The 21742-nt window shown below is 41.6% G+C and overlaps 1 protein-coding gene across 1 annotated transcript; it reads left to right on the top strand.

The window, feature by feature from the left end:
• Positions 1-13: 13 nt before the first annotated feature.
• Positions 14-21552, top strand: LOC308063576 (acyl-coenzyme A synthetase ACSM4, mitochondrial-like). The gene is made up of 13 exons (XM_080386727.1): positions 14-12212; positions 12699-12909; positions 13423-13630; positions 15535-15678; positions 16100-16256; positions 17796-17875; positions 18389-18512; positions 18882-18962; positions 19169-19270; positions 19632-19759; positions 19848-19947; positions 20518-20637; positions 20963-21552. Exons 1-13 carry the CDS (start codon positions 12012-12014, stop codon positions 21047-21049), a joined length of 1743 nt encoding a protein of 580 aa, XP_080242853.1. The 5' UTR covers positions 14-12011; the 3' UTR covers positions 21050-21552.
• The last annotated feature ends 190 nt before the right edge of the window (positions 21553-21742 follow it).

Raw genomic sequence — 21742 nt, 5'->3', positions numbered from 1 at the left:
TAAAAATGTGTTGCTCAGATGGGGGCTGGCAGTTTTGTTGCAGCAAGATTCAAACCCCACATTTTTGGTGGTAGGATGAGAACCATGTGTCAGTGTCCCCTTCTTTTGAAGGCATGCCTCTTCCAACAGTGAGCCAGGAGCGGAATTCTCAGTGCAAGGTTGGGAGTGTTTGGCATGTTTTTAAACTGAGGCATGTTGTTATGCATAATATAAACTATGAACTTGCACAAGTAACATGTATTTATACTGAAGACTGTTCTGAAATAGACATGAAACTAAGACCCCATCTTTTGCTTTTAAGAACCCCTCTGAGGTAAATGGAATGAGAATTGAGATTATATTCAGTATGTGAGAAATAATTCTTTCGTATATGATGCTATCATACGTCATGAAAAACTAATACTTGCAGAAATTCATAGTACATGCTTAGTGTTGCATGTATGTATATATACTCTGTGTGTGTGTACGTATAGTGTGTATGTATTTGGGCACAAAGAATTGCTCTGCTTGCATTAGTAAGAAAGTTAATATTTAGTTTTATGTCTAGAAATCCTTAATACATTTCCAGAATGTGTTTGGAACTTGGTCTTTCAGATTTGCTGGATGGTGATTTTTGTGACTTTGCGTATGTTATTTTAGCCAGTTCATTGAGCTGGAGCATTTTATAAGTGATCGACAACTTCATCTCCTTTCCCACAATACAAACAGTTGGAATAAAGATGTAAGGAAAAACGGAGCAGCCATTAGCAGAGTTTGGCTTCAGTTATTCATAAGGCTTTTCAGATTGTTGATGTAAAACCAATTATTGTGCTATACTTGATCTGAATCTTAATAGTCCCCCTGTAAGAATACAAAAGAACAGTTTACAAATTAAATGGATGTAAGCATATCTGTGTGAGAAGAGTTCATTATTGAAAAGATCAATTAGAGAAGAGGCAATTTGCCAGATTCAGCTTCTAGTGTTAGGTTTAAGGTGCAGACCAGAACTCCCCATCAGTGTCTGAGCTCCCATCAGCTGTGGCAGTGACAGAGTCCAGCAGCAGCTTGCTTCTCACTGGATTCCTTTACAGTCCTAAAATCCAAACTAAAGTTATCTTCAAGCACAATCTCACGTGCTTCTAGTGAGTTCAGAAAATGAAATCTCCCATGAAAGCAAGAAGTTTGTTGAATGGGATTCTACCAGAAGAAAACAAACAAAATAAAGTTGTGGTCAAATCCGGCTGCAGCAGGGCCGATGAGCCGGTGCTGTGCACAGCTCCGTTCTCTCCAGTCAGGTTCCCCTTGAGAGAGGGGAGCTGCCAGCACCACACTCCTCTGCTTTTTTTAAGGCCTTGTGACTGCCACACATTTTGGATAAATGGACTCAAAAGAAGGTAGCACACTTTGCCTCTTGAATTTGGGTATTTACACTACCTTCCAGTGGGTGATAGAGCATATGGATATGTTTCAGAAAAAATGTTTATCTCAGCCTTTTATGATGCTTTCATAAACGATCAGTATTTGTTTACCTGTGGTACTTCATAGGCGGTCAGGTGCAGAGGTGAGATTAGGTGCTGGGTTCAGGGTCTAGGCATTCACAGCTGGATTCTTCAGACCTCACTGCCTGTTACTATTGTGCTCAGACTGGCTGGCTCTGGACAGAGCGCATTATTTTCTTAGTAAATGGAATAACAGAAATTTGAAGGAAGCAGAGATTATTTTGTGTCCGTCCCTTAATCAGATTAAATACTTCCACAAGTTTTTTTTCTCTTACCATGCTTATGATCTGCAGCAAAATGATACTAAAGGTAAATCTCTTCTACTGGGTGACATAAAGTTACACTCCTGAGAGATTCCTGAAGGAATCGGGCTTATTAATGAATGGAAAGAGGATTATGTTAATTCACAATGTCCACATCTGCTTAACCCCATTTGTAATTTTTTTTTCCTATTAAATGCTTCATTTATAATTTTTTTCTCCTCATTACCCAGCTTTGGATGAATTTTAATTCCTCTGATGCACTATGGGATGTGTCTAATAGAGGCTGGATAAAATGTGACTATTCCACCTCATTTTCTCCATGGATTATGGGATCATGCATCTTTTCACATGGCATACTGCAGTACTGCACAGCAACTATTTTAAATGCAAGAATAAAAACAGTGGGTCATTGAAAGCAGAAGTTGTTGCATTAGTGGGTTATTAAGGCAGGGCATGAGGGGAGACAGTGCTGTCAGCAGAGTGGAAATTCAGAAACATAAATTCAATTTTTGTGCCACCCACAGACATGGATTGATCTATGCAATGCCACAGATTTTTTTCTTTGTGAAAACGAGTAATGAAATCTCCTTCTCCACTGTAAACTATCTTGAGGCATGGCCTGTTCCCACCAAATAACGGTGTCACTGTCTCTTTGATTTTTGCTTGGTGTTTGCCTTTTGGAGTGCCCGTGACAAGAAGTTTCAGCAAGTTCACAGCAAACAGAACTGTTTTTTTAAAGCCCAGATTCTGTCTACATTTTGCATCACTCGGTTTATTGCATGATGTTGCAGCATGATTCTACCAGGTATTCCACCAGATCCAGGCTGGAGTTTTTTGCCTTAGTCCCATGCCACACAGAATGTGTCCTGCACTGTCGGAGAGTGATAATTTCAGAAGCTGGGATCCTCATGGGGACCTGCAAAATTGCTGTTTCTCCTTGTATGCAGCTGGACCATAGATTCGAACCGTATCTTTCCTTCAGTGATTCTAATACATTTATTTCTTGAGGGTTTTTTTTCCCAACATATATGAAGTTACAAATTTAAGAGCCTGCAATACTGCATGGGTGGGGGGAAGTCAAACCACCCTGGCGTGATGGCAGAGTAGAAAAATGAGACAGGATTAGATATCTATGAGTGTTATGGCCAGACTGAGTCGGTATGTTTGCAGTCACTGGCATACAGTGAATATATCCTGTGGAAATACCATTACAAATGGCTAGGGTAGAAGTTCTCTGGAGAAAATTCTTAACCGAGACCAGACTGTTCCATGGTGCTGCTTCAGTGGTTCAGATGAGGAGAAACTCTAAGTCCCGTAAATCCAAGTTTTTGGATTTGCTCATCCCCCTACAAGAAATATTAGTAGAATGCTAACACTAATGTCAGAACCCTGCTCTGCTGCCTTGCTTACGCTGATACAGATCAGAGGACATTTCTGAGAAGTGGAGCCAAATTACTGTAAAGCAAATCTAAACCAGAAGCTTTTCAAGCCCAGTTGATTTAATCTGTAACACCACTTTGAATGAAAACAGGATTTTTCCCACTGAGTAGGATCTTTTACTGATGAGGTCAGTGCTGTTGTATGGATTTCTCTTAGCTGTGCTGATTTACACCACTAGATAAATGAGCTGAAAATCACAGTGAGAAAATGTTTTTAAATTAACATTGTATTTCTTCTAGATTTGTAGATCGTTTTGTTAGTTGCAAAATTACCCATTTGTATGGAATAACAAACTATATAAATTCAGTTTTCTTTTACAGAGTATTGTATGTGCAGCTCCTGAGGGGATGCAAATTAAGCCTGCAGCATTAGGAAAAGCAGCATTCAGGTACTTTGATGAGTGTAAAGCATTCCGGTTATTTCAGTCTGAAATAAGATAAGGTCATGGCACGACTGTTCTCTGTTCAACAGCTTATCACCTAACTCCTCCTGAGCGAGCTTTCTTTTGTTTTAAGTAATAGATGAAAATGGTAACATTCTGCCTCCAGGAGAAGGTGGCAACCTTGCCATCCAGATCAAACCAGTAAGGCCATTCTGTCTTTATGCTAGATATGTGGTAAGGAATCAAACACATTTTGGGGAATAATTTCAGTTCACTGGTGACTTTTGAAGGCATCATAGCTGATCTCGGAAACTCCGGGTTTGGATTACCACTGAATCAAAGATTTCCGAATTATTTGCCTAGCTCAGCTTATTAATACCAAAGTCTTATTTCCTCTCTAGGTATTGTATTGGGCTCCTTGAAGTAGAGAGGGAGTGTCCTGACGGGGCATCTAGCAGGAGCTGAAACAGCTGCTGTCAGCAGCCCAGGCTCCGACAGAGGAGAGGTATGGACACTGACATTAGGAGCTACCTAAAACATTTAATGTATGTGTGTATTGAGAGTAGGTATGTCTGTGAGGGAAATCTTGGCTCGTATTAACATTGTATTGTAAAGATGTAGACTGACATTTTCAAATACATTTGAGGAGATGACGAGGCATCTAACTTCCTTTTGATTTCAAAAAAATTAGGGGTGCCTAGGCCAGTTTGAAACTCTGGCAAAGGCTTCTCTGAATTCCAGTGAGATTCTGTACCTCGATGCGACACTCACTAGCTATTCATCTTAGGAAGGCCGTTAAGTAGATGTGGCCTGTCTGAATCACCTCTCTTCTTGAGCACTGTGAGGACACATGGCTGTCCAGAGACCAGTGAAGAATTCCTGTCTGCTGGGAATGCCACTATGCTCACTATGAGTAGTTTAAGGCCTATTTGTGTAGCTCAACAAGTGACAAAAACCAGAAAGTTATCCAGTGTCTGTCTTGGAAACTTTTCTTTCCACTGCCTTGAAAGAAATTTGATTGTAGAAAATTGCGTTATTCATCTTAGTCTTTCTGTTGAACGTTATTCATCAAGTTAGTGATTGCTGAGTGTTGCCTTACTCTGGCTCTCTCCTGTAGGTGGTAAAAGCTTTTATTGTTCTGTCTCCTGAATTTACATCTCATGATCTTGAAAAATTAATTCTTCAGCATGTGAAAAAAAAGTTACAGCACCTTACAAATACCCAAGAAAGGCAAGTGTCACTGAGTTTTGAATATACAAAGAGTACCTTGCAATGCACCCTAAAATTAAAACTCCTCTAATCAAACCCAGTAATCAGATTCAAAATCTAAGCAGGTTATATTTTAGAATAGTAGAATTCTTCTTTTTTTTTTCTCTAGTGGAACTTCTTTTAAATCTGACCCCATCCTAACTACATCAGTAAACACTGCTTAGGTAACATCATAGGCCTGTCCTGATGGGATCTGATGTCATCTGCTTACATTGAAAATACAGATGAACCTATATTAGATTTCACTGTGACTATGTACAGGGAAATGAAATGGTCCTTCACCTAATCAAATTGTGTCTATGAGCGTAAATTTGTCCTAATTATTTTAAACAAAAGAATCAGATTTTACAAATTCAATACAGTGATAAAATATAAATGTATTTCTAGACGTTTTTAATTAATAACTGAACAGAGAAAGATAATGCTTGGATGTTACAGTAGCAGAGGGTGTGAATACTGCAGCATGGGTGAAAACCTCAGCTGGCAACAGTCAATAGCCTGTCAAGTTCCTTAGCAGAATGGTCACAGTTTCCACTGGCTGCAGATTTGTCAGGCTCAAAGGGTATGGCACCTCTGGGGGAATCTTAGCAGGATTTCCACATCTCATTACTGGTGGCAGTAGGCTGTGCAGAGGTAAACAGTACTATAGCCTTTCCAGGTGATGCAGGAATCAAACTCCACTAGCAGACTATCTAGAACGGTTGGAAAGAAAGCCAGGGCACCCCCGTTCAGAGTTAAACATGAATAGCTGATCAGGAGTAGCAGGAGAAGCCCACCTGGCGAAGCAGTGCTGTGCCACCTCCCACCAAAAGCCTTCAGAAAAGGCTTTGCTGTCTTTGGCTTCCCTCAGTTTCTGCATAGGGTTCCAACAACTGTCACGCAGGGGTTCAAATTTCCCTTTTCCTGAGTAACAGCTTTGTTCTGGGAGACTAATTTTTCTCTCCTTGATTCAATCAGAACAGAGGGAAAACATGTTGTATATTTTAAAAGTAATCCCATTTTTGGAGTGGAATAACCAGAAATAGGATTAGATTTTTAAGTGCAATCATAAAAAAATATTAAATGAAAAATGTCATCTGATCACAATTGCAGAATCTGATTCTTTTTAAGCACATTCAGATTTTAAATGTGAGTAAGTACTTTTTGGTGAAGTAATCCACTTTGAAGTGAACTAATCGGATTGTTCACATAATCTGTTTATTCTAGGTAAGTAATAAGAGTTTTTTAATATCATCTAATTATGACCTTGGGAAGTAATTGTTTTTAAAGCAATCTTAAAAATATAATCCTGAACAGAGTCTTGGGGTTTGGTACTGGTCTATGGTGGGCTTTAAACAGATCTGGTCACGTTTTTCCCTGAGCCCCATTCTAGTGGTGTAAATTGCTCGTTACAGCAGGAAAGGTCTTGCTCCGGAGGTTTCCTCTCTGTTGTGGCCAGACTTTCTGTCTATACTTCAGGTCAGTCAGACTCACCAGCATGTTAATGCAGTTTTGTGAGGATACAAAACCTGAACCTGACTAGGAAAAAAATGAAGAAACAGGTGAATCAAAACATTTCTGTTCAGTGTGGGCAGGAGTCCTAGCACTGTCCCACTGGCCAGGGTTTCAAGCAGCCAGGTAAAGCCCTTTATTTGCTCCCTTTGAAGTTCAAGTTGTGCTCACATTCAGTGGCACATGATTGTCCTGCACTACTGGTTTGTGGAATCACTGAGTCACTCAACTGATGAGCTCTGTTTCTCTAAAAGGTAACTCACTCTTTTTGTTGTGCACTGGGACTGATGTGCTGCCTGCCTACTTCATCCTCAAAAGAGCCTGTAGCTTTTAAAATTGCATGCTTGCCACAGAAACGGAACACGGCTTGGAATGCAGCTTTGTCAAACTGCAAAGTTACTTCTCTTTACAGATGAGTTGGAGTTTGTTCAACAACTACCAAAGATGATCCCTGGGAAAATCCAAAGGAGGAAACTGAGGAACAAAGAGTGGGGAAGGGCTTAGCTTTGCTGCTGTGCTCCTGGCCAGAACATGCTCATCCTGGACTTGTTTTCTGCCTTCTGGCATCCTGTTCCCTGTCAGTCTTAAGAGGTGCTGAACCACCTTCTGAATAAGAGTAGAAGACCAGTTTTTGTTCTGGTGCTTTGGGGTGTTTCTAAAGCAATATATTCCCTATAATCTTAAATGTATGTGGGAAAAACTGTTTTGAAAGTAATGATAAAAGAGAAGTCAGACTTGCCTTTAGCTTTTGCCTTTATTTTTGTATGTGCATTGTTATCACTGAAAGCCACAACATATGCAACTATGTGTCAAATATTATTTTGTGAGAATATTTTTAAATAATTATTGATCAGACTTCCAGCTTTAGCCAGCGCTGGGTCACATATAGTTTTAGGATTAAATATAACCAAGGATTTCCTGGACTGAGTAGTCAGTTCAGACTGTGAGATATTTCCATAACAGTCAAGCACAGTTACATGGGTACAGGTGCAGCAGAGGTTTAGATCATCCCTGTTAGGTCACATCTCACATTTCTTGTTGCCCTTGTGTAGTACTTGCACCTCACACAGTGCTGCTACAGCACAGCCTGTGTACTCTCTATTCTTGCTTCGTAAGATAGAAGTAGTAGTTGAACTCTGTGACCAAGGTTGTATTTACTGGGAACACAAAAACACCACTGAACCAAAAAAAGCCCACAGCTATTTATCTCAAAATTTCCTGGTTCTGCTGTAAGCCTACTATGCAGTACCCATGAGCACATCTGCTGTTGCACCAAAAGCCTGGGAAAATACCGAATGTGCTGTGTACTAAAGCTGTTGATGACCTTTCAGGACAACTAATTGAGTTATTAACTTGCTCACAAACACAAGTCCTAGGAGAGGCTGTACCAGGAGGGCTCTGAAAGGGATGTATTGCTTTCCTTTCCAGCTACAAAGCACGTAATTGAGGTCAAAAACAAAGAGAAAACACATGCACAAAATGCTGCATCTGTGTAGATTACATGAATCTAAATGGATCTGGGCTTGCATTTTCAACTATCCCCTGGTTTCAGTAGTGTAGTTCTTTAGGAGCAGAATTAGACCCCCAATGAAAAATAAACCCTGCTCTTTGGAGTATTTGCATGCTGAGAGGATTACGGTTTTTGAGGAAATTACAAAAGTGAGTGAAAGGAGGTGGTTTTGATTTTTTTTTTGTTCATCAGTCCTTTGGAGATTCATTCCACAGCTAAAGTCTTTAGGCTGCCTCCTGTCCAAAGTGTTCTATTTGAAGTAAGCAAGACATGCCAGAGAGTAACTGCTTCACCTGCCTTTGGGTAGTTCTCTACTACTTTTGCATCAACAGCTGCTCTGAATTGTACTTTCTGGGAGCAGATGGTTACCTTTCGGTAAGCAAATGAGAAACTTCTCTGGAATTCATTGCTACTGCCATGAAAATCACTGGTCAACTTGCTTTTTTCTGTGTGTGCTGGTAGAAGGGTGCTATAATATGCTCATTGTTTGGGGGTTGTCATACTTTTTATTTGTTTGCTCTAGGACTTTGAGGACAAATTAGGCTGACCCATCTGTGGTTTTATCACCTATCATTATTGCACTGAATAATGGTTAATGACATTTCCAAACAGTAGCAGCTGTGTTGTGTGTCTCAGAATGTATTTACATGGCACAGGCAGCCCGGGGTTGTTGCCGTAAACCGCTGAGTGCTCTTGGAATTTACCCTGTTTTACCTTGGGAAAAGGGCCAAATCTGACCGTCTTGCAAACCTGTGAGCAAACTCACTCATTGCTTTCAGTCTCTCCACGTTGGGTTGAAGATGGGCTTCATACCCTCCCTCTCTTGTACACAGGCTAGAAGCACCATGTGTTCAGAATGGCTCTTTCTGTGTGTGTATTACACAGCTTGAAAACCACTTCGCAGCCACAGTAAAATGGGAGAAGTCATCTGCAACATGGGGAGAGGAGATGGAGTATTTTGTGCCCTGTTACAGAGGCTTGAAGTTCCTCAAACCCCAACCCAAACGTTCTTGTTCTGAATCTCAATGTATGTGCTCCTGAAGTGTAAATTCAAAGAACCGAGTGCTGCGCTGTGTTTTTCTTCAGGTTTCACTGGGAATTCCATGTGGTTGTCATTGTCCTGTCCATTCTAGTCTCTCTGACTAAATACATAGGCTTCCAGGCACCTTAAGACATAGTTATCATTGCTCCCAATCTTGATTGAAAAATGGTAAGAGGAGAAGCAGAACCAGTTAAATAGCAGTCAAATCAGAACAGCAGGGTAATTCTCTTTTCAGATCACCTTAACATCAGTAAACACTGTCACTTCAGGCAGTCTGCTGTATGCCCTTTTTAAAGAGTGTTAAAGTGAGACAGGTAGCCTATAATTACTTTAGCTTTGAGTATCTGCTTTTTCAGAATACTGTGTGTGATTTAGCAAGCTGGGGAGGGTCATCGAACAGCTTGTGAACCCTGCAGCAGTAGGTCAGGGGAGCTGGCTCTGAGTCCACAGCAAGACCCAGAGAGAGGTTGTACACAACTCGTGCAAAGACACTGATGCCAAATTGCATAGTTTACTTCTGAGTGATTTCAGAGCTTACATTCATTTGCAGAAGTGACTTGAAAGCTTTCAGATACTCCTAACACACAGCAGTTCAGCAGTTTTCCTGGAAGACTGGCCATGCATTGATGCCTGCAGAGATTCCACATGTAGGTTCTACCAGCCTGGTTCTGTCTCTGCATAGCCCGTTACCTCCATGGCTGCTATTTGTGCTTGTTTCTAACAGCATCTCTGACTGTTTCCTGACTCTGATCCTTAATTATACCCTTTGTTGCCTCTGTATAGATTCATTTAGGCTGGAAAAGACCTCATGTCCCGAAGGGCCACATCTACATGTCTTTCAAATACCTGTATTTACATACAGTCTCTATATATTATTTAGCCTATGCATATGCTTATGTGCTATCTTTATTTATCTAGGTCTTAGTTTAAAAATGTGTTCCCCTCGCCGGGCTTACTACCTGTGGTAGCAATACCAGCAGATTGTACCATGACTGTAGTAGAATCACGTAAACCAAGTGTCTTCATAATTGAATTGCTGGAGTTCCTGCATCATGTTGCTGCCCTCCAGAGCATGGATTTTCTGTCTCATCCCTTTGTCACCTTGTTTCGTAGCAATGAGACTGTAGTTTGAGTTTTCGTTGTCCTCCTCAGAGCTGATGGGCCATGTCTGAACTGCATGTATTTTTTCCCCAGAAATGTCCATCAGATACTACAGATTATATTTATTGGCACCAGGCTTATGAAAATCTTCATATCTTTATCATACCGATTCTCATACCATGTTTAACTCCGAAATCTGAAAATAAAGCCCTACTGTTGCTATTTCCAAAGTCACTGGTGCCATAGAATAGAGTTATATATTAACGTATGGTGGATTATCTATTCTCCAAAGGCAGTGGACCAGAAATGTAGCCATTCATACTCAGTGTTCTTTCCATCTGCTCTCAACTTTTTCAGTGATTGTGCCTTTCTTCAGAAGATAATTGGAGAAATGAAATCTGCCCTCTTGGGCAGAAATAATCCGCGGCATGGAATGTGATGTGTAATACTACTGAAGGGCTACAACCGCTCAGACAACTAGAGTAAGCCAGGCAGAGGCAATACTTGCCAGGTAAGTACTAGGCAAGATACATGAGGAGAAGTTGAAAAATCTCACCCGATCACAAGTAACATCTCCAGGTAAGTATAAACTATTTAAATGCCCTGAGCAATTAGTTTTTATTTAGTAGTTGTCCAAATACTGAGTCTTCTCAAAAATGAAAGATGCTATCTCCTAATGTAAAAAAGAAATATTTGTAATGCCGTATTCTATTCCTCTTTTTTCACGTGGTTCTCACTTTTATGAAGGAGGGTAGGCTACCACAGAGCAGTTATGCTTTTCTGTTTTGTATCAAGCAGACTGAAGAAGTAGCTTCTTTCTGCAAGAATGTCTTTCTAGGTCTGAGTCTGCAGTCACTCATTCAGATCTAAAGGAAAAATAAAACAGCAGCCAATTCCACAAAGATTTCACTGATGAGCTGTGAGTTCTGGAATAAGGCTTTTTTTAACGACCCGTTAAGGGCAGAGATAAGAAGCCATATATTACAAGTAGACTACATGAAAAAAGAAAAAGCCTTCATCTATATATTTAAGTCTCTGAAGTGGAATGTATCCTGATCACCATGTTCCCATACCTACAGTGCTAATTCACTCGGTTGCAAAGTGTTTTCAGGGTAATACACAACTGCAAATGGTATTTTGTGAAACCAAATGCAACTCTGCATATTTAAGGACAAATGCAGATGTGGCAAAAGCATTAGCCTGGTAAAAATATCAATAACACAATGTAGAAAACCACCTGAGTTATTCACGATACTCTGCTGTCCAACTAATACAAGGTAAATGCTGGAGGGAGGAGGAGGCACAGTCTTTTCTTTGGACAAAAGGAAGGCAAAGCAAACAGCGATGTGGAATGTACTTCTGGTTAATGTTTATTGCTTTAGCAACAAAAACAACAAACAGTAAGGATGTTTATTGCATCTCTTCCATATTGGCTAAATGCACAGACCCTCACCCTTGCTCCTTGCTGGCTGGTGGCTACGCTGGTCTTTGAGTAGTTGTGTGTGATGGTTATATCCTGGATTCTGAGGCAAAAACCGGGAACAGAACATGGCATCCATCCTGCAACCAAACCTGTTTGCCACTACTAGCCTTGTAGGGCTGGGGGAGACAGCTGTGGTGCTGAAAACATGGAAACAGTCGGTACAACTCCTGACAAGTTCTTTTTCTTTTCTTTTTTCTTTTTTTTTAAAAAAAACATCCAGCTGTTCAGTTTCAAGCCTTTACTTTGGCTGGACAGAATAGGAATTGTCAGCTGCAAGTGGAATTCTCTGAGAAACGTGTGGATAGATGAAAAACCAGGAGACTTAAGAGGGTTACCAGAACTCTAGCTTACCCCATAAAATCAGGTGGGATAAAATGGTAACTTGCTGCTCTGTATACATCTGTTCCTTTTGGAGCCAACAGCTCATCTGGAAGTGTGCACATCATAATACAATTATTGATTTTTCTGTCTCTTGTAGGAGGGAAATAATCATTAAAAAATAGTTTTGATAGTTACCATCTCCAAAAGCCCCCATATATCTGCTTTTGTGCCATGAAGATTTTACTTGAATTTCAAGTGTTGCGGTCCCGATGGAGCATCCAGACACTCTGCAGATTACTTCACCAGTATCACAAGACTTTTGCACCTTTGAATTTCTCAGATTATGAAGCTATCAGTCGTTGTGAACAGGAAGTACCCGAGTACTTTAATTTTGCAAGTGATGTGCTGGACAAGTGGTCTCAAATAGAAAAGGTAGCAATTCTGACCCTATAGATGCAGTATTTTTAGTGAAACTGTGTCCCTGTCCCCAAAGTCAAGTCTAAAACCATCACCGGCTTCAGCGGGACCATTATCATACCATCAAATCGGTATGATAAAGATTTTCCTCCTCTATTTCTATTTTAACATAATCTTACATCGCAGAGAAAGGAGAGGGAATTTGCTTTAGCATCAGAGGGGACGTGGTGCTTTGTGTCTGTGACTGATTCAGCAGTGTGCGCAGTGCTGGGTTCATAAAAGCCTCCAAGTAATTTATGAGCATTGCAAATGAGGTAGATACACAGGAACTTATACATGCCTTGGGAAAGGGCTCCTTTAAACAAAACATGCTTAATATCCTCGCCCTAGGATATGTTACACTATCAGATTCCACTGCCTGGACCATCCCCAAAACCCTGCAAGGAACTACAGGAGTCTCAGAAGTAACCAGCATGCTATTTACACTTGCCTTGTTTATAGGAACGAAAGGGACCATCAAATCCAGCTCTGTGGTGGATAAATGGAAAAGGAGATGAAATTAGATGGAGCTTTGAAGAGCTGGGATTCCTGTCCCAAAAAGTGGCCAACGTGCTCTCTGGGCCATGCAGTCTGCAAAGAGGAGACAGAGTTTTAGTGATTCTGCCCCGAATCCCAGAGTGGTGGCTGCTGAACGTGGCTTGCATGCGAACAGGTGAATTGTATCATTCCTAATGGTCTGGAGACTGATTGTCACCTTCTGTGCCAAAAGCTGGTTAACAATTTGTTTAACAATTATATTTCTTATTTGTCTCTGTAGCCTGAACATTTGACAATCGAAGGGGCTGGTGGAGGTGGTCTCTTACAACTGGTGGATTTACCTTCATCACTTTTCTTTCACTTTCTCTGGCTTGTGTTGATTGTGTTAAATCAATTTGATGTAACTTCAACAGGCTTAAGTTAAAGCTGTTAGTGTTTACTGCTCAGAAGTTATACTTTCTCCTTCCATAGTGCCTGGAGCAAAAGATCTTGTAGAAAGAGAAGCTATTTTGTACTTCAGATCAGCACATCTGTATCCAAGTTCAGGTGGGGGGAGGGGTGTCTTGGTTTACCTTCTTGTCATTTCTGGATTGAATGGTGCTGGTATTCAACAAATCAGAAGCTATGAAGTGATCAGGACTGAAAGTGAAAAATACCTAATAAATTTCCAATTTTATTGCACTTTCAGGTGTTATCTTCATCCCAGGGACTACACAACTGACAGCACAAGACATTTGCTATAGATTGCTGGCTTCCAAGGCTAAGTGCATTATTACAACTGATGTGCTTGCTCCTGCAGTGGACTCGGTTGCATCCAAGTGCCAATTTCTGAAAACGAAGCTAATTGTATCTGAAAGCGGCAGGGCTGAGTGGCTCAACTTCAGTGTTTTGCTCAAGTAAGTGCCTTCTACCTTAACTCCATTCAAAGTCATCTCTAGTGGAAAATATCTCATGTTGTTTAAACACACTTGCACACTTGTGGTTCATTAATAAACTAGATGCCTTTGAGAGTGTGATAGAGAGAACAATTAGGTTTCTTTTCTATGAAGAAAGGGAATATTCGGGAATAGCTAAACTGCTAATTAAAAAATAAGTACAGTCTTACAATATTTAGGTTTGTTACATATGACTATGAAATAATATGGAAAAATAGACAGAAAAGCCTCTCATATAGACAGCTGTGGCCTATTTACCCTCTAAAGCTCGAAGAAAAATATTCTATACATATTATTCCAATCCATATTCCTAAAACTTGATGATAATAGGGCTAATGTCAATAGGTTTTCACTATGAAAGGCTGGAAGAGGGCACCGCAAAATGAACCTAATGTGTTTAGGAATCCATCTGCCACACTGCTGAAAAGCAGCTACTAAAGTGCACCCAACAGGCAGCTCTTCACTGCAGTGCACAGGTCTGTGGAAGGGGTGGAGAGGCAAAGTGTGGAAGGGAAGCAAACACCCTGCTGCAATCTGCTCAGGGCCTGAGGGGTGATTTTACCAGCTGGTATTTTCCTAAAAGCATCTATGTAGCTAAAACCATTCCTTCAAGGTGGGATCCAAGCTCTTCAGTCACTTTAAGAGCTTTATAAGATGTGCCATGTGTTCTCACAATCATGGGTGTCTGAACCAGCATTACCTGTGCAGCTGACTGCACAGTCTTGCTGTATTTCCATCTGCTCCTTCCAACAATTGCCCATTTCAGTCCCTAAACGGGAAGACAGAGGAAGCAGTAACACTGCATTCCCAAACCTTCTAGAGCTACTAAAACATTCAATTTGATGAATCCTCTTTCCTGCTGGGCTAATATTCCATGGCTTAGTTCCATGGTAGAGGGTGAAATTGATTTGATAAAACCTAAATATTGTCTGGAACTGCGTCAGTCCTGCAGAGGCTGTCGGTGGCGGTCGGGCAGCTAGGCTGTCTGGTTTCCCTGGATGGCTGCCTTGCAAAGTGCTGGCTGTCTGGCTCCAACCTTGCTCAGCTGTCAGTCTCCCAGTCTTCCCAGAGTGCTGGGCTGCTGTCCTGCCTGGCTCGCTGTCTTCCCAGATCGCTGGCAGCCTGGCTGCCTCGTGGGCTAATTGCCCAGACTTCCCAGCTCCCCGTGTCCTCGGCTGCCTTAGCCGGCTGCTAGGCTGGCCGGGATGCTGCGGGGCTGTGGAGCGAGGGCTCCCAGGCAGCGTGCCTGCCTGCCAGCCGGCACCAGGAGACAGCTGGCCTGGGGAGACAGACCTCCCGTGCCCTTGCAGGCATGGGTGATGTTTGCATGCCAAGCAAAACCTTTGTGGACATCAGTCCTGGCAGCGAAAAAGAAACGGGTTTGCTTTCTCATCCTAGTAAGAGATGAGAAATACTTCCCTGTCATGTGCCAGACAAGCAGGAGTTTGAGCCTCCCCGTACTTCCCACGCATGGCAACGATAATTAACTAGTGGGACCACCTACCAAAAGAAATGGTGGGTCTTCCCTCAGCTAATCACATTAAGAATAGAAGACATGCTCTCTGAAGGGCCCTGGGGTCAAACACAAGGTGCTGGGCCTTCTGGTGCTTGGTAAGGAAGGCAAATAAAGGAGAGCCAGTCGGCGTTTTTACTCTGGAGAAGGTGTCCACAGAGAACAGTTAACGAGCAGTATCAGCAACACTTTAATACAGAACTAGCAGTGCAAGAGTGAGGGGATCTCAGTAGTTTTATCCCTCACATCTCGCTAGCCAAACAGTGCTGTATATACTGGGCACAGAGGATCCAAGCTAAGTGTGCTGAATAACACCAGCCACTGTTTCATGTAACGTTTCATATTTTTTAAGGGCTGCCCCCGCTGTCCATAGCTGCATGAAGACAAAAAGCCAGGATCCAATGGCAATCTACTTTACCAGCGGCACCTCAGGCTCTCCCAAAATGGTTGAACATTCCTATGGAAGCTTTGGTCTCAGTTTTTTTCTCTGTGGAAGGTAAAGTATTCAACTAATTATGCTTTTACAGCTCTGAAGTAAGCAGAAGAATTTGTGTATGTGATAAAATTAGGATAGATGATGAGGCTTCCAAAATATTGTACGTGTCATTCTTTTTGGTCTCTTCAGCTGAACTGTACCCACAAAGCAAGGATCTTGTTCGATATAGTATATGGCTTCTTTTTAGAAACTACTTGTCTGTTAATCCAGGCTAAATAATGAGTTAGGATACCATTTGGTTTTCTTTGCCATCCGTGTAAAGGCTAGGCAAAAGGCATTTATTTGAGCTCTTGAATTTCATATCAAATTTACCATGCCTTTCTAAGCAAAAAAACCCACAAAAACAAAACAAAAAAGCTCCCTCACATCCTTAATTTCCGCTTACAGACTCCCTTACATCAGCCACCTTTGTCTTCAACAGGTACTGGATGAATTTGACTCCCTCAGACATCATTTGGAACATATCAGACACTGCTTGGGTAAAGGCAGCTATTGGGAGCGTGTTTGGTCCGTGGTTCCAGGGCACGTGTGTTTTTGTACATGCCATGCCACAGTTTGATCCAAGCGCAATCATAAATGTAAGAACACCATGCTGACAATGAACAGTTACTCGTATTTCATGTTGTTTTCCAGGCAGGCCTCGAACGTAAGCCTCTTAGGTTTATGGGATTAGCTGTTTGAAGATGGTGATTGTTCTTCAAACAGGAATATAATACAGGAAGGATTTTGCAGCGTGATTCTTCTGGGCACAGGATATTACCAGCTGCTTCCTATCAGTAGGCGTTACTGGTATTACTTAAACCTCTCCCCTACTGTATTTCACTATTGAAATGATGAATGAGCTGAATTACATGTAAATTAATATTTTAATTATGCTGCTGTGACCCTTAAGAAAGGCAAGCCAGGAGTGAAAACACTGAAGCTGTGAGATGGGCTTGTTCTTAAAAGAAATTATTTTCAAGCTTCTCGAGCCAATCTGAGGTTTTAATCTAACGCAAAAGGGAAGAGTGCTGTTCCCAAATGGCTCAAAGCACCTACGTGGAAAAGTGTACATTCCTAACATGTCGGGGTTATTTGGGGATTTTAATTCCACTTAATTTCCTTTGTAAAATGGTAGTTGCTAGTTTGGGGGGGGGGGGGGTGTTTCAATTTCTTGGCCTTGCAAACACCTGCTTGTAACGTGCATGGCATTTTACATCTCTGCACAAAATCAAATTCGGTATTAGAGGCTGCTTTACCCATGGTGTGGCTGGAGTGAAGGCTGGTGAATGAGGGGTCTTCTTGCTTTTATTTATCACTGCCTGTACCCTTCCCTGAGCAAATTTTCATTGCAGGCAGAAGTGAAGGTAAAAAAAAAAAAAAAAAAAAAAAGAGCCTAACTCTACCTGAGTGACTGAATCATCTGCTGGTGTTACAGGTGAGAAGTAAAGGTGTGTCAGAAAACAGACTCAGCTGAGATCATTATTTTTCTGGCAAGGTACCCATGCCCTGTGTTGTGTCCCAGGTAAAGGAGGATATATAAATTTGCCAGTCCAAATCAACCTTTTAATACAGCATTACTCACAACTCAGCCACAGCTCATGGAGACTTGGCTCTGCATGTCAGGCCCTTTGTCAGGACAGCTGAGGGACTTGCAGCATGTCTAAAGATTTGTGACAGTCTGTTTCAGAAAGTGTAGGGCTAGATAAAAAACTGGCACAAGCAAAATGTTCAAAAGAAACCTGTAATTTTAGGTGTGTCCGTTTTGAAGTGCCTGACTGTCCTAGGGCGAGATGTGGGCTTTACTGAAGTCCCCTGCAAAACTTAACATTGCACCTCCAGGGCCAGGGTCTTACACCAAGGGATGGTTCTTGTGCATCAGGTGAACATCAGGATAAATTAGGTACACCAGTGATTTACCACAGTCAATGTATGACCTCTTCAGCTGATGTCTGGGGCACTCGGTAACATTTTTCCTGAACACTGACGGTGATGGAATTACTTTTCCGTGTAAAGTGAGGTCTTGTAATTTGCATCCTAGTATGGAATAGGAAGTAATAGTAGCAAGGGTTTTTTTCCCCCAAACAATGCTGCCTAACCCTCTTTTTTCCTTTTTTTTTTTTTTTATAATTTGTCAGACGTTGTGCAGATATCCAGTGACCACTCTGTGCAGCACCCCAACTGCCTACCGCATGCTGGTACAGCATGACCTCACCAGGTACCACACGTCTGTTAACACAGGACTGTGCTCTGCTTGTTCAAGCTGTTGCCTGGTTCGTTAACAGTGATTTCTGTGAGCCCTCATAGCCACTTAAAACGCTGAGCGCAGTGGAAGTTCTGTGTTGGAGTGGGAGGCAGGGGCTGCGAGGAGGCATGCCCTTTTCTTGGCACTGCAGAGAGGTGTGGAAATCCACCCCGCAGGCACCCCAAGCTAGAACCAATTTTGCCCCAGGGCGTTACAGGCAGTAAATACGGAGGCTGGGATTCAACCCTTGAAGACACGTGTGCGGCTGCGCTGCCGTCAGCCCTGCACATCTCCAGTTCACAGCTTTGGCAGCCTGGTTCAAGCCCTACACCAGCTGGAGCCCTAGGCTTTATCTCAACCCTAACCCTAACCCTAAGAGAGTCCGGTCTGTCCTGAGGTCGTGGGGTTGGAAATACGGACGTCAGGGAGAGCAGGATGTGTCCCTTTCTGTCCCCTGATACGCAGCGATATCTTCTGTCTATGAAGGTGTGCATTCAAGGCGCTGAAGCACTGTTTGGCTGGAGGGGAACCACTCAACCCAGAAGTGATGGCGCAGTGGAAAAGCCAAACAGGACTGACTATCTATGAAGGCTACGGCCAAACCGAAGTTGTACGTTCGTTCAGCTTTTTTGTAAAGGGTTACACCTCAACTGTCACTTAGGGGACTTCGGTATCTCATTCCTGTTGGTAAATACAGAACTTGGCCATATGTATTTAACCAAAAAGAAAGATGGCACGGCAGTTGCCTACAAGAGAATTTATTGCTTTGCTTAGAATGACAGCTTGGTTATGATACTGCTTCTAAGATTACTTAAGTTGTAGAGTATCTTGACCTATTTATCTAAGACTTGTTTTGGCTCATGCAGATGGAAGATGTAGATCTTATGCTAGCTCAACAGTGGGCATAGTACAAGGACCAGAATAGCCTCAGGAATGACAGTGAAGAATACCTGGGCTGGTTGTTTGTCTTTTCCGACAGGGAATAATATGTGCAAATATGAAAGGAATGAAAATTAAGCCAGGTTCCTTGGGAAAGACAGCTTCCCCCTACGATGTTCAGGTACGGTGGTCCCCTTTTCTGTTTGCTGTTGATTTCACAGGAAGTAATACACAAGAGTACAACATACTGTACAAGTTTTGGTACCATACAGTGGTGTCCAGGGCAGGGTGACTTTTTTTGGTTGAGCTGTTGGCTGCTGAATAGTTTTAGAACATGGCTCTTAAAATGGGAAAGTTATAATCATCCATTTGCCGTTTCTGTTGCAGGTCATAGATGAAAAGGGCAGTGTGCTGCCTCCTGGGAAAGAAGGCGACATTGCTATCAAAATGGGTGCCAAGCGGCCATTTACTTTTTTCACTCGATACGTGGTAAGCCAATAGTGAATTTCCAGACAGACAGTTCAGGCCTGCAGCACGGTATGTATTATTTATATCAACAGGAGCAGATGCAACACCAAAGAGCTGTGGCCCTTCTTGACCTGACAGAGTTTTGACTTAAGAAACTTCCATTCTCTCCCCCATTCATCTGCAGAACTGCTGTGTGATCTTCAGTTCTGTATCTGCCCTTGTGATAAATCTTCCCCTCTAGAAGCAAGCACAAGCTTTTGCATTCTTGAGACAGAAAACAAGTAGTGAAAGATACTATGGGCAGCGTCCCAAGAGGCAAAACTCATCTCTAAGCTTAAGGCTTCTCAGGATTTTGAATATTTAATTGTTGCTTGTTCAACAGGACGATCCAGTGAAAACTGCCTCCACAATCCGTGGGAACTTCTATATCACTGGAGACAGAGGGAGCATGGATGAGGATGGATACATATGGTTTATGGGGAGATCTGATGATGTCATCATCTCCTCTGGGTTTGTAGATTTCAGTTAAAATGCCAAGAAATGTCTAAAAAACAACTCTCTACCTTTCACCTCTCAGCATTCAACTCCTCTCCCCTAGGTACCGTATTGGACCATTTGAAATAGAGAGTGCCCTGATACAGCACCCAGCTGTTGTTGAGTCAGCTGTGGTCAGCAGCCCAGATCCCATCAGAGGGGAGGTAATTAGTGGTCCCTCGTATTCATAAAACACCTTGTGTGACAGACCTTACACTAGATTTCCACTGAATTCAGAAGACTTAACATAGCTATACAAACTTTTCCATCACTTTACCCAAAGAGAGGGAAGCAGTAGCTTGTGTATCCTGTATTCCTTTTTCTTTTTTTTTTAAATGAAAATGACGACTATAAAGGTGACTTTATTAAGAATTGATGTACACTTTGACCCACTGCCTGGATATATATTCTTTAACAACATATGTTTACAGAAAAGGCCCTGGCATCTAAGAACTTTTAATAGTGTCCTTTACAGAACTCTTAAAAATTTGCAAGCACAGTTTGAAACTTTTATCATGTATCACTTAGGACCTTTACTAACGTAAGGTAGAAACAGTCTTTCATCCTAATTTTAGATTTGCTTACACAAAAGCAAATTTTGCCCTGCTGCACAGGTGTGATAAGAGCAAGCCTGCATCACAGGCTACACTCACCTATTTTCATTTAATTGCCTGATTTGTTAGGTTGCTCTAGTTTAATTAATGCTGTATTTTTTATTTATTTTCCCTTTTTAGGTGGTAAAAGCTTTTGTGGTCTTGTCTCCTTCCTTCAAGTCACAAGATCCAAAGAAACTGGCCTGTGAATTGCAAGATCACGTCAAGAAACTCACTGCTCCATACAAGTATCCCAGAAAGGCAAGTAAACATGAGTGTATTTTAAAATCAAAAAACAATCCCAAATACCTATTTTAACCCTGGGGAGGCTAGAAACAGAAAGATTAGACTCGGTTCAATCAAACAGTAACAATCAAAAAAAGTCTAATATGTACTGTGCAAGAAAATTCACAAGTATTATTTTAAAGATTTTAGAAAATAGGAGATACAACACAATCTAAAACCAAATTAGATTTATTTCCCCAGTCACCAAATTCTTATTTAAGTAGGATGGAAACCTATGCTGTTCTGAAAAAGATTTATATATTAAATCTGCTCATTTTACTTTTTTCCTCTTTTGAATCAGATTGAATTTGTCCAGCAGCTGCCAAAGACAATGACTGGGAAAATCAGACGGAATGAACTGAGGAACAAGGAGTGGGGACGGATTTAGTTTTGATAAGCAATCTAAAAAAGCCTATCCCTATCAATTTCATTCACAATTGACCTTTTTTTATTACAAGTGCAAGCACCGACATAGGATTATATTTCACTTGTTAGGCAGTGATTGTGTAATAAGGCACAAGATTTAAAAACTCCAACTGTACTGTTTTTAAATGCTTGTGTTCTTGCTTAACAAAAATCAAGCCTATTAGCAAGGCATATGCAAACAAATCTTCCAGCCACCTAATGCTTTTCAGAATTAGGGTACAAGTAGAAGGAAGTGATTACCTGGTTGAAGAAGCAGCACATTCATTCTTCGAGACCAGATATTTAACTCAAAAGAGGCTTACTAATGTGGAAACGATGGTACTACATAATGAAGTTCCCCAGAATGGCCACAGCTCTTGCATGCATCCAATTTAAGCACTGTGCTTGTATGAATCTTGAAAGCCTCAAGATTTAGAAATTAATGTGTTAACAATGAGTGTTCAGTAAGTGCAAATTATGAAAAATCTGGAAGTAAAAGAATGCAGACATACTTAAGACTGCAGCATAGGCAGCATCTAAATATCAGACATAGGCTTGACAAATGAGTGGTAGCTATTCAGCAGTTTCTTCTGAAGAACTGTAGGTCCTGCAGGAAAGCAAATATGAGGGGGAAGAGGAGGGGAGGAGGGAAGGGGAGAAATGCAAACAAAAACTC

Source organism: Falco punctatus, assembly GCF_963210335.1.
Source record: "Falco punctatus genome assembly, chromosome: 4".
Classification (NCBI taxonomy): domain Eukaryota; kingdom Metazoa; phylum Chordata; class Aves; order Falconiformes; family Falconidae; genus Falco; species Falco punctatus.
The sequence above is the reverse complement of the archived record's forward strand: the minus strand, read 5'-3'. Positions and strand labels throughout refer to the sequence as shown.

What these genes read in the sequence shown, in the direction of transcription:
- LOC308063576 (XM_080386727.1), top strand. Translation starts at nt 12,012, where the DNA reads ATGAAGATTTTACTTGAATTTCAAGTGTTGCGGTCCCGATGGAGCATC. An exon ending in GATGTCATCATCTCCTCTGG is followed by an intron (nt 19,760 to 19,847) that starts GTTTGTAGATTT and finishes CCTCTCCCCTAG; the next exon opens with GTACCGTATTGGACCATTTG. An exon ending in CATACAAGTATCCCAGAAAG is followed by an intron (nt 20,638 to 20,962) that starts GCAAGTAAACAT and finishes CTTTTGAATCAG; the next exon opens with ATTGAATTTGTCCAGCAGCT.